We start from the raw sequence: 12,163 nt of genomic DNA on the forward strand, positions 1-12,163 counted from the left end.
CACATTGCTAGAGAACTCTACAAGTTTCCAGATAAGCTGACGTCACAAAAAGAAACTCAACAGTTTCTTGGATTAGTCAATTATATGGCAGATTTCCTGCCAAGTTGTCTAATCATACAGCTCATCTGTTCCCCATGCTGAAAAAGAATCCTCCCACTTGGACCGAAAGCCAAACACATGCAGTTAGACGAATAAAGGAACTTGCTGACAAGATGCCCCCTTTAAAGATTCCTTCACAAACAGACAAACGAATCTTACAGACAGACGCTAGTGACGAGTACTGAGCAGCAGTATTGCTTGTAGAAGACGATAAGGGTGTCAAACAATATGTGGATACAAAATCGGCACGTTCAAAGAATCAGAAAAGCATTATCATTCCACATATAAAGAAATCTTAGCAGTTAAGAAAGGAATCGAAAAGTTTCAGTTCCACTTAATTGGCTACAATTTCCTGATAGAGATGGATATGTCAGCCTTCCCAAAAATGCTACAGTTTAAACAGAAAATTCTCCCAGAGGCACAATTATTACGATGGGCAAACTGGTTCACTCAGTGGACTTTTACTGTTAAGCATATAAAAGGAAAAGATAATGTCCTTGCAGATTTCTTATCAAGACCTAAAGAATACAAGCCAAAGGACTATAAATACAAGGAGGCCCAGATGATCCAGAATCAACACATCAGACACCCCCACATCCTACCAACTTTATTCATGATGAATAACCCAGACCCGTCCACAGACCCAAACCAGCTTATCGATGATCTCAAGAACAAGAGCATCCCTGAAGAAATCATTGAAGTAATTGCTAATCATACTTTAGAAAAGCGATCTCTGTTGACCTACAGGGATTTCCTCACAATCATCCTGAAAAGATATGGTCCGCTCACGAAAGGAATCATTTTCCACCCGGATTATCCGTTCATGAATATTTTCCACCTAAAAGACCTCTACGAGTTGCCAAAAGAAGCTCTATGTCTTTTCTGGTACCTTTTTGAAGCTCATGAAATTGCCATGACTTTCAATGCCAGGAAGCTTCTCTCCTACATCATTGAATGTCAGTGTGAAAAAATGAACAAAGAAGCAAGAAACACGTTCACACTGCTTCAGTGGTTCCTCACTCCCCACCAATGGATTGAAAAAAATAACATCTTCAAAGAAGAAGTATTTTGTGGTATATTTCAGGAGGTCGGGATGTTATATTCCTCCGTCAACAGGGAGAGATGAACAGTCAGTAGTATTGCATGCTCCATACTGTTTTATCCACTCATGGTCCAACCTTAAACCCTCAAACTCTAATTACAAATATTGGGCTCCAAAAGAGCACATGGACACACGGTTATGTCTTGCAAAGGCAAACAACGTGTCATTAGAATCAATGCCAGCTGAGGTGCTTAAAGGAGAAGGTTATGGGAAAACAAAAATCCATACTCCAAAAAATGGAAGGAAACTTTAGAAGAATACTTGGAAACTTATCTTGTTGATGGTTATAATAATTTTGACAATTTTGACCCCTATGAAGATGATCCGTCTCACCCAGACTCCCAATGGAAGTGAAGGATATGGAAGAAATGAAGAAACACGTCCCGAAGAAGTATCACTAAACCCAGAATGTTTTATTGTATGTTTGTTTTAAGAATAAAGCTTAATTACTCTTAAAGTACTTAAAGCATCTAGGTATGTTTAATGTTTTAATATTTGTGTAATATAAGCAATAATGTAATATCTAGTGTGATGTAAGCTATGACGTAATTGGCTAGTGTGATGTAAGCGATGATGTCACGAAAACCCGTCCTGGGCCTATAAAAGGAGGGTTCCCCCTTGTTTGTAGATCATCCTTGGAAAGAAATAAAATCTTCTTATTATATATTTCTCTTTAGCCTCTCTCTACTTTCTCTCTCTAAAAACCCTTTTAAGTCTTTTCTTTTTTTATTTTCTGGTGGGTTGTTTGAGGGTTCTCTCAAGTCTAGAAGGCCTAGTTACTTGAGGTTTAGAAGATTTCCAAGCCGAGGCTCGCCTTGTGTCTTGAGGTTCTTACTTCTAGTTATCAATAGCTCTTACCATAAATAATTTGTATTCTCGTAAATTTTTGCTAATAAAATAATTCAAAATTATATTAAATTACATTTAACTTAATTACATTACTACTATATACTATTAATAATACATGTGTTCCTTAATGAGTTTGGGTTTTTCTTTGTTCAAAGTTTCATGGTAGTTATTTTTTTATTTTGGTTTCATTTTGGTTTTTGGTTTTTGTTCAGTTTTAGTCTTTATAAATTTATTTCGTTTCGGTTCAATTTTTTTTTTTTAGTTTTGTTTTAGGTGGGTTTAACTTTATTCAATTTTTCGTTTTGGTTTTTACAGTTTTTGTTTTTGGTTCGGTTTCAGATTTACAGTTTTAGTTTTACAGTTTCATTTGGGTTTTTGTTTTAGTTTTATTGGTATTTGGTTTTATTTAGGTTTTCGGTTTTTGGTTTTGGTTTTGGTTTTTTTTTAATTTAGTTCGTTTCAATTTGTATTTAGTTTGTTTGGTGTTCTGTTTTAGCGTCTATTGAAAAATGAAAGAATATGAAAAGTTCACAAATTAAGTGAAATATTCACATGAGTTTCAACTTTCAAGTGGGCTGAAGTCATTGAAGCTTTATATTTTTTTGGATCTTCATAACCTGTAATAATAAATTCGCGTTTGGTAGAAAGGATTTCAAAAGCTAAGAATGTTATATGTATTACCCTTCATTGTTCTTCTTAGTCTTCAAATGTGTTATTTCAATTTTCAATTGTGAAAATTGGTCATTTTAGAAATGTTTAGATTTTTTTTTTGCTTGGGTCAAAATGAGTCATTTTAAAAGGGTATCAGTTTAGTTCAAGTCAATGAGTAAATATAAAATGGTATCGATTTCGTTCGGGTTTCAACGGGTCTTTTTAAAATCGTATCGATTTGGTTCGGGTCATAACAGATCAATTTTAGAAAATATTGATTTGGTTCGGGTTTAAATGGGTCATTCTCAAAACGTAACGATTTGATTCTGGTCAAAACATGTCATTTTAAAAAGGTTTCGGTTTGGTTCTGGTTCTTAAATGCGCTTTGCACGCGCTTCAGTTTATTAGGGTGCAAGACTTTTCGCATGAAATGTAAAAACAATTTTTGTAGTCAGTTAATTACTATGTCTGTTAGATTGGTGTATGAATGATTATGTCATCAACTCTGTTCCCGGTCCAGGAAGAAAAGAAGCCCGAATCATTCTTGGATGCTTATCGGGAATCTTTCCTGGGTGCTTATTTTCTTATTTGCTTGCTTTCCAGACTAATGTTAGTGAAATTTGTTTGCTTTCTTTTAATATTATTTTTTAAAGTTTATGTTTTAAAGTTTTAAATTTTTTTCGTAAACATTTACTGTGTAAAGTCATTCTTTGTAAGTTTATGTATTTCAATACTTTATTTGCGTATGAATATGAATTGAAATTAAAAATCACGTTGATGTCTCAAACATATATTAAAAAATAACTTGTCGCTTAAAATTATATATGTGTTTACTTGACGATTTCTATATTTCCATTCATGTCGTGCACGGGTCAATAACATAGTTTAGTTTTATAGTGGTAAATAAGGTATGCAAACCGTATAGCGTGTACATCCTATACGACTTGTTTATAAACTTTACACAAAAGTGGTAATACAACTAGTATGCACTTTAGATGATTCATAAGTTATATTATATGAAGTGTGTCCTTTCAATACGACTGGTTTATCAGTTTTACAAAAAAGTTGGAATACGATTTGTATATATTTAAGGCGATGCATATTTTTCTTTATATAAGCTATATGGCCTGTATCACATTACATCCGATGCGAATTGACATCTTAAAATGTTGAATCAGAGATTTCAGTATACGAGTCATATATATACTAAGCATATAAATCGTATGCTGAATGGTATAATCAAACCAAGATAGTAGAACTAAACATTGCTGTGAGCTAATCGGGTTGTCTAACTACAATCCCTAGTGATGCAAGAACATCCCGTGAGACAACTTTTATACCTATGAAAGGAACTATGTTCGTGCAAGTCTTGTAACAAGAAAAATAATAATGAATAATCTTTAAAAAACTGATCCAAATGAGGTATGGCAAAATGTTTACAGCTGTAGTGAGCAGTATGTATGAAAAAAATATATATATCATCCGTTTAGTCTGCAAAAACCCGATAAAAGTAACCTTACAACTAATCCATAACCGAGCCTTTCGGTATTTCCAGGCGAAGCCTAGCTGGACTTCATCATCTTGTATGTGACCTTAGCAACTACTCGGTTATGCTACTGCAGAATGCAAAAACGTAAATGTATAAACATTACATGTATGTGCATACCATTACAAAACTTGAGTGCCGGTAAAAAGTTAAAACACGTGTAAAGATTAATTTTGTACAGGCCAAAACAGGTTTAATCTGGTTGGTCTCGCCTGAAACACTTTTTCACGAAAATTCAACTCATTTGACCCATTTTCTTTAAAGCTAATAATTCTTTTACCTGTTTGACATAGATACTTACCCAAATCGCCTCGCTCATAAGTAAAAAAGTTGTCCCCATATCGTTGCAAATTCAACAAGTACTGATTTTTTGAAATCATACTTGGATTGAGATTAAAAGAAATGCGCGAGTAAAGACGAGAGGAAAAAGTGTAAATAGTCTTTACATAACCAAAAGCTGTGTGGAAATAAGAGAGCAAAACCGGAACATGCAAACTATAATTTTTGCTTTTTAAAAATTTCTGCAGCATTGGTTAGTTTACCCACTCTCTTTAGTAAAGATATAGTTGCTGATAATTACCATCAAGGACGGTCCCACAACGGTTCTATAGGAGCCGGCTTTTCAGTTCTACTATGAGACACGGTTGTCGTGAATGGAGGTGCATGCACTGTTATTGGAAGAACCCATTCAAATTTGTCTCTTCCCTCTATTAAAAGAGGATGCTCATATCTGTCATCAAAAAATCTACAAAGTGCTTAGAAAGCCATGAATAAGTCTAATATGTAAACATTTAACTCCAAATAAACTAAATGAACAAAAAGTGTTTGGGTTGACCACACCCAACTAACAGTTACAACGTTATGAGGTATGCCAATTAGTATGTAATGACGTACCTGGTCCAATCTACATTCTTTGGAGTGATAAAAAACTCAAACCGAAGCACCCATTGCACAGAAACATGTCTAGTGGAAAAAGACATAGGCCCATCCATTGGAACTGAAAACAGAAAACTTGTTTGCACCAAATCTGCAACAACCTCATGGTGGTCACTTTGGATCTGCGCATATTCACCCAAAAATATTAAGTATAATAAGCTTCACGTTCAAAATGCTTATGCTGGCAACTTCCCTCCAGCAAAAAGGCTGGTTTAACCTACTTGTGCAATCGAATAAAGCTTGTTTAATGGTTTAAAAGATTGAGCTAGCTTCGGTATAGGCATAATATTGAAAAGTATTAACCCATTTACATTATCCATTTAACTAAAAATCATAATATTAATTTCTTAACATTGGATTTATGTTTTCTTTTTCTTTTAACATTGACTACATGAAAGCATACAAGTATAATAGTTTAAAGTACAAGTGCAACACCAAATATAACATAATGCATAAATCAGCTCAACTGAACCAAAAAGAACACAAAGATGAACAAATCAAACACAAAGTTGTTTTCGACAAAAATCAATGTTACCCCTATTGAAGCAGAAATTAAAAAAATTATTGATTTTCTGAAACATAATAAATTGCAAAGCTGGTATTTTAAAACGAACTTCCTTAACTTGAATCCTAAGTTTGTTTGAAATGAAATGAGATTTACAGGAATATACTTTATTTGGTAAATATGAACTCAAAGATCACAAAGGAACATATAAAGGTGGTACAAGTGAGAGTGGGTGCTAACACTATGATTGAGGTTGACCCGAGTGTAAGATATGTTCATGGTTCATGTACAAAATATTAATTTAATACTAAACGAAGGAGAACTATAGAGTTACAACTTTTGCATATCTAAATTCAATAAAACATAAGTAGCACTTTTAAACCAATCATGATGGAAAATAGTTTTCCAAATATAATAAAGAATATATAAACATGACAATCGCCAACATTAAAAGTGTCGGTAAAAAGTTAGATACCATGCTAAAAGTTATTTCAGTTTTAAGATTTAGATTATAAACCTTGGTGATTGTTGGGGAATGTCTTCGAGATGGATGTGCAGATCGACGACTGATAGTCTCCAACAACTCCAAGGTTACAGATAGCTGAAACAGACAAATAAAAAGATTGAAACTCATTATCTATGAATAGGTGGATTTGGATCATGACTTCTCCATAACGAGCCGAACAGGCAAAACCAAAAGAGCTAGCTTAAAAAAATCGGTCGAACGGTTTAAAAGCCAGCCAAAGTGTACTTCTAATGCATAAAACCACCTATACCATCTTATTCAAAAAGTATATTTTAACTAAAATAATACAACTTTTGCAACTAGTAGGCATGTAAACAAACTGAACTTTCAGTGAACAATCATCAATCAATCAGCGGGAAGTTCGTTTATGCTAATTTTTTTTAGCAAACGAACAAATATGAACATCTTTTGTTCATTTATTTAATCGAACAAACATGAAAGATATCTTGTGTGTTCATTTATGTCCGTGAACGTTCATTTATGTTTTTTCTATTATGTTTGTTTAAGTTTGTTCGTGCATATATTCAATTAAATCTTTTAGGTCCATTAAGATTTAGTCTAATTTAATGAGAATAAATATCACCCATTACAATTTAGTTTCCTTTTATTAATTTTTTAGACTAACAAATTGATGTCCACCTTTAATTTTAATTGGTTTACGTTCAATTAAGTTCATCTATGTTCGGTCATGTATGTTTCATTCGTTGCGAAACAAACATGAAAAAGAAAACTATGTTTGCTTAATTGCTCGTTTTCAAGCACTTGTTCAGTTAAAGTTAAATAAACAAACACGAATATGCTCCGTTCGTGTTCGCTCGGTTCATTTATGAGCCTAGCAACTACGCTTGAAAACAAACCAAATGAACACAAAGTCACAAACAGAACATTCATTCGTTTAATTTTAACCAAAAAAACGATCAAAAACAAACAACTAAACGAGCATGGTTTACTTGTTCGTGTTTGTTCATTAAGAAACTGAACAAGTCCGTTTTCGTTTATGTTCATTTGTTAAAAGTATAAACAAACAGTTCACGAACGTAAACAAACGATCATGAAACTAGATGAACAAAATTTTTTGTTTAAGTTCGTTCGTTTATAAAATAAACTGTTCACTGAATGTATGGTTCATTTACAACCATTTTTCAAGTCACCCAAGCCAAACCCGCATATATTTCCAACCGTACATAATTTCAAATAAAAATATCTCAAATATGTAAATACCTCAAGGCATCTTCGGCTGCCTTCCTCATGAAAAAAAGTAAGAGTTCCACCTATCTGTAATCAGTACATATGTGTGTTACTAAATCAATCAACAAAAGCATATACCAACCGAGATATTTTGAGATTTTACCATATCACCAAAGTAATAAGTTGACTCAGGTTTCGTGGGTGAGAATCTTAATAGAACCTGGTCATCTAGCCTAATGTTGTACGATTTTCTTCCTCGAATGAAACCTTCTGCTGCAGAGAACATTAGTGACAACTTAATGTTTGAGGTAAATATTATGAACCCTGTTATTGCATTAATAATATGATGGCAAAATATAAACCAGATGATTTTTAAAGAATAAGAAAGAGTATGACTTACATGCAACATGTTCTGCTGTTTTTGTGGCACTTGAGGATTTTGAATCATCTTCCCTGGAGAGAGATCTTGAACTTGGCTGCTGATTTGGAGAGACTATTGCTGACGATCTTCGAGCAGATAATATATCTGCTTGGAAAACAAAGTGCCATTACTCATTAAGTTTCAAGTTTTATTTAGGGTTAATATCATATAAACCAATATACTTTTCTTATTTAAAAATGCACATATCTGCAAACCTTTTTTTAATATAATGACTGATTAACTCTTAAATTGATCAAACTTTGATACAGTGTCATGCAAAAGTTTTGCCAAAAAAAACTATACCATCTTGGTTAAGCAATTTAAGAGTTAATTATTATATCTTTTCAGTTGAATTAAGAGGATATTCCGATACTGCAACTAAAGAAAGAAACGCTTTTTACTTATTTCAAAGGTATATGCACTTTAGAAAAGTTTATACAGCAATTAGTTTAAAGTTGAGAGACTTTAATATACCAATATAAAGATTGATGGACTTTCTCATGAAAAATAAGAAAGTACCGCAGTTTTTTATGGTATTAAGCATTTAAGCCTTCTATTTATCACAAGTCTTTAATAGAAATATCAAAAGCAGTCACTTAAACCCATTAATGAACACTTCTTTTAAGTTTTAAAAATACTCCTCAAATTGACTAACAAGATTCTGACGTACAAAGGAACACTGACAACGGCACCATGTCATAAGTAAATTGGCAACTAAAACTGAAAAAAAAAAAGTTTTTAACTTTAGACATAAACATATAAACTAAGCACTGAAATTTTGCTTACCCTCACTAGAACCATATAGTACTTCAGCTGCGGAGACTTGAGGGAGTGCCATATATGAAGATACAGTTGACTTTTGGTCATGGTAAGGTACATCCTTACTAGATGATTGCAAAGACAGTTGACTACCGAATGCTTTCTGTAAACTTCCCCTTGGATTGTAGGAAGACACAGATGACACGTCATCCTTTTGACTTTCATAATCTTCCTCTACCCCATCAAAAGTTTCGTTAGCCCTAGCCTGCACAGAACTACAACTGTGAGGAATAATAATAATAATAATAATAGTAGTAGTAGCAATAATAACAACAAATAATTAACAATGAAAACACGTTATAACAGATGGTTTCTGCAGCTTACCCACTCAGATTCAGCATCCATATCTTTCCAATAAACATCCAAAAGAATAGGTGTAGCGGGAACAATACCTAAAACGTTTGAAACATCTTATCTTGTTTAAATTAAATTATTCTATTAGAAATGGGGTCAATCAAAATTTAATTTATCTAAGACATTAACTTTGTTACTTACAAAAACAACCAGCCTTATCATACATATTTATCAGGCAATAGCCACCCAAGGCATAAGGGTTATCATACTTATAAATGCCTTTCATTAATAATTTAATATCTAAGAAGTTAATTAGCGGACATATATAACGCCTACTAACATTCATCACCCAATACTTATCAGCAAAAGTGTTAAGATGACTGGCCCTTACACAGTTTACACAACGCTCGAAGCTGTTAGAGATCCTAGCTTAAAATTAATAAAACTTAAATTAAAGAAATTAAAGAAATTAAAGATAAAGCTCAGGCATCAACCAAGCTAGGGGTGTTCTTCGGGTTATTTATTCGGGTTTCGGGTTGTTTGGGTCGGGTTGTTCGGGTTTGAGCTCAAAACAAATTGACCCAAGAACCGACCCAAATAAGTTCGGTTTGTTCCGGTTTCGGGTTGAACGGGTCGGGTTAATTCGGGTTGGTTTCGGGTTTAACAAATTAAAAAAATATATCCACCTTTGACAATATCATAAATTAAAAAACCGTATTCCAAATCGTTATAAGACCATAATATACAGCCATATTCAATAATAGCATATATTATTTAGCAAAACATGAAATTTATCATACAAGCATGTATTAGATCGGATGAAGGAGTGTCGTAGCCTGCGGATCAATACTTGTGTAGATTGAAGAAACATGCTCAATACATATTGGTTTAAATACTATACTATTTAAATTTTTGAACTGAATATACATAAGGTCACTGTGTTATTTTACCGCTAAATTACCCTATAAAAATTAGGGATACATGCATCGATGTATTATACTTCGGGTTATTCGGGTCAACCCGAATTTGGGTATTTCAACCCAAATACCGACCCGAATATTTTCTCTTGGATTCGGGTTAGGAGCTTAATAGGTTCGGGAGAATTCGGTTCGGGTTATTCAGGTCTCAGGTCGCTTCGATTCGGGTTCGTTATTCGGATACGGTTAAAAAACACACCCCTAAACCAAGCAACATGCGAGTAAGATATTAAAAATAAAAATGATACCGTTACTTCCAGTTTCTTCATTTAACAAGCCATTTGTCTTTTCAGTGACCCATATTTGCAACGGCAGGCGAGTTTCCTGCAATTAAAGAGAAATGGAAGCAAAACCTTTACTATCATTCTGTCAAATGCATATATTTATATGTGAATTGACACTTGTATGTAGTAATATATCATGTACAATGACACATAATCATTCCTAATAGGCTAATAGATCGTAGCTTTCTTCATGCTAGAGTGTATACAATCAAAAGTTTTCATGATGGACACTGTCACAAATCAAATTATATCTTAAAAAAATTGCATAACTCTCCTCTCTATGCATTTATTTATACTAATAAGAGTGCCTTTTTTTTTCTGTTTCCTATAACCTTTCATCCATTGTTGTCTTCTCAAACAGTTTCACATATAACAAGTGAGTCTACAATATTGACAGTTGCTTTTGCCCTAACTTTACTTCCAACATAAGTTCAAACTACATATAAAACATTCTTGAAAACAAATACAGGAGAAATAATAAGTTGAAAGACAAACTATGGCAGGGAGCTGGTGGCGTGGGCGCCCGTCATCCATATTTAGGTATTTTCCAGACAAAACACTTTTTACATGATACAGGTACCGAACAGTAGATCCTCTGTATGATGGAGGTATGACTGTTGGCAGATTCATCTTCAATATATCTGTATATAACATAAGTCAATTGCGGTGTTAAAACCAACTTTATCCTCCTAAGAAGATGCAAGTAAGAAGAACTTCACAATGTAAATATGTAAGTTGCTGGGTAATCAATTTCTCAAACATTTAGAAAACTTGTAATAATTACTAACTGAACCGAGTTGAAAAACTGACATGTTACATAGAACAAAATTGAAGATTTTAAGATATGGCTTACATGTTCTTGTTGTCCCAGATGACAGAAGTTGATTAGAAACCACAGATGGAACGGAAGTATCCATGAAAACATATTCACCTGTTAAGAGATGGAACAGATATTTAATATTCAACTTTATTTGTGAAATAAAATGACGCATAAGCTGGCAAATCATGTCTTATCGTGTTTAACAGGTTATAGGCGACGCAATTAACACAGTATCAAACATAAAAATGACTTGTTTAGCACTTGGCTTTTGTGGTTTGAGCGTGACAGTTATATGTTTTATAATTTTAATCTTTTAAAAATGTATAAAATTGCATAGTGTATTTTTTTGCTAGGCATGTCTTATAGTGTCTAAACGGATAGGCCGCGGCATTTGAGTATTCAGCACTTCAAATCACCAGATTTGCACTTTCATGGATCAACAATGTACAATAATATAGAAATGAGGCAATTAATATTATTATTAATGGAAATGCAAAGTTCACCTCTTCTTCTCCTGTTGTGATTAGAAGAATCGGGGGAATTAGGTAAGGGCTTGTGCGTGTTGAACCACTGAGTATCCAATTTCTCAATGCCTGTGGCTTCAAAGCTTAACTTATCAAGTAACAAGGAAGACTCGGCGGGAGGATTACGGATCTCAACGGTAATGGTAACCGGATCGCCTGGCCTGTACACATTCTTATCAGCCTCTAACTTCAAGGACGGCTGCGGCCACAGGACGTCGTCGTTCTGAGGTTCTCGTGCTCCGAGTCCGAACAAGGAGGTTAGGGTTCTTGGAGGCATTACTTACTTGCAGATCTCAAGAGGAAGACGAGTTGGGGAATCCGTCCGTCCGTCACTGGTGGTGTCGGTGATTGGTCAACCAACTTTTATTATCTATTCTGTTTATGTTACATGTCTTAAACACAAATAACATAAGTCTCAAACATAAAACATTTTCTTCTTTTCTTTGATGCCAGTCTTCATTTATCTGCCACGTGTCCCACTCTAAGCAACCTGCCTCCTTCTACTCACCTGCGTACATACTAAAGTCAGCTACGCTGAGTGAGTTCTAGTTAACTAACATACATTGCATCCGCTTACCTATTAATACGCATCCGAAGATACGTATACATACATTCGTACATA

The 12,163-nt window shown here is 33.9% G+C and overlaps 1 protein-coding gene across 1 annotated transcript; it reads right to left on the reverse strand.

Annotated features, from left to right (window-relative positions):
• Positions 1 to 4,829: 4,829 nt before the first annotated feature.
• Positions 4,830 to 11,818, reverse strand: LOC143577711 (uncharacterized). The gene is made up of 12 exons (XM_077061470.1): positions 11,521 to 11,818; positions 11,051 to 11,128; positions 10,693 to 10,838; positions 10,162 to 10,237; positions 8,967 to 9,034; positions 8,610 to 8,847; positions 7,803 to 7,928; positions 7,566 to 7,675; positions 7,436 to 7,489; positions 6,206 to 6,289; positions 5,142 to 5,305; positions 4,830 to 4,977 (listed from the first exon to the last, which is right to left on the reverse strand). Exons 1-12 carry the CDS (start codon positions 11,816 to 11,818, stop codon positions 4,830 to 4,832), a joined length of 1,590 nt encoding a protein of 529 aa, XP_076917585.1.
• Between the last annotated feature and the right edge of the window lie 345 nt (positions 11,819 to 12,163).

The sequence above is a fragment of the Bidens hawaiensis genome, unplaced genomic scaffold, assembly GCF_021521415.1.
Source record: "Bidens hawaiensis isolate Kalapana, Puna unplaced genomic scaffold, B.hawaiensis_p1.1 tig00028773_1, whole genome shotgun sequence".
Lineage (NCBI taxonomy): Eukaryota > Viridiplantae > Streptophyta > Magnoliopsida > Asterales > Asteraceae > Bidens > Bidens hawaiensis.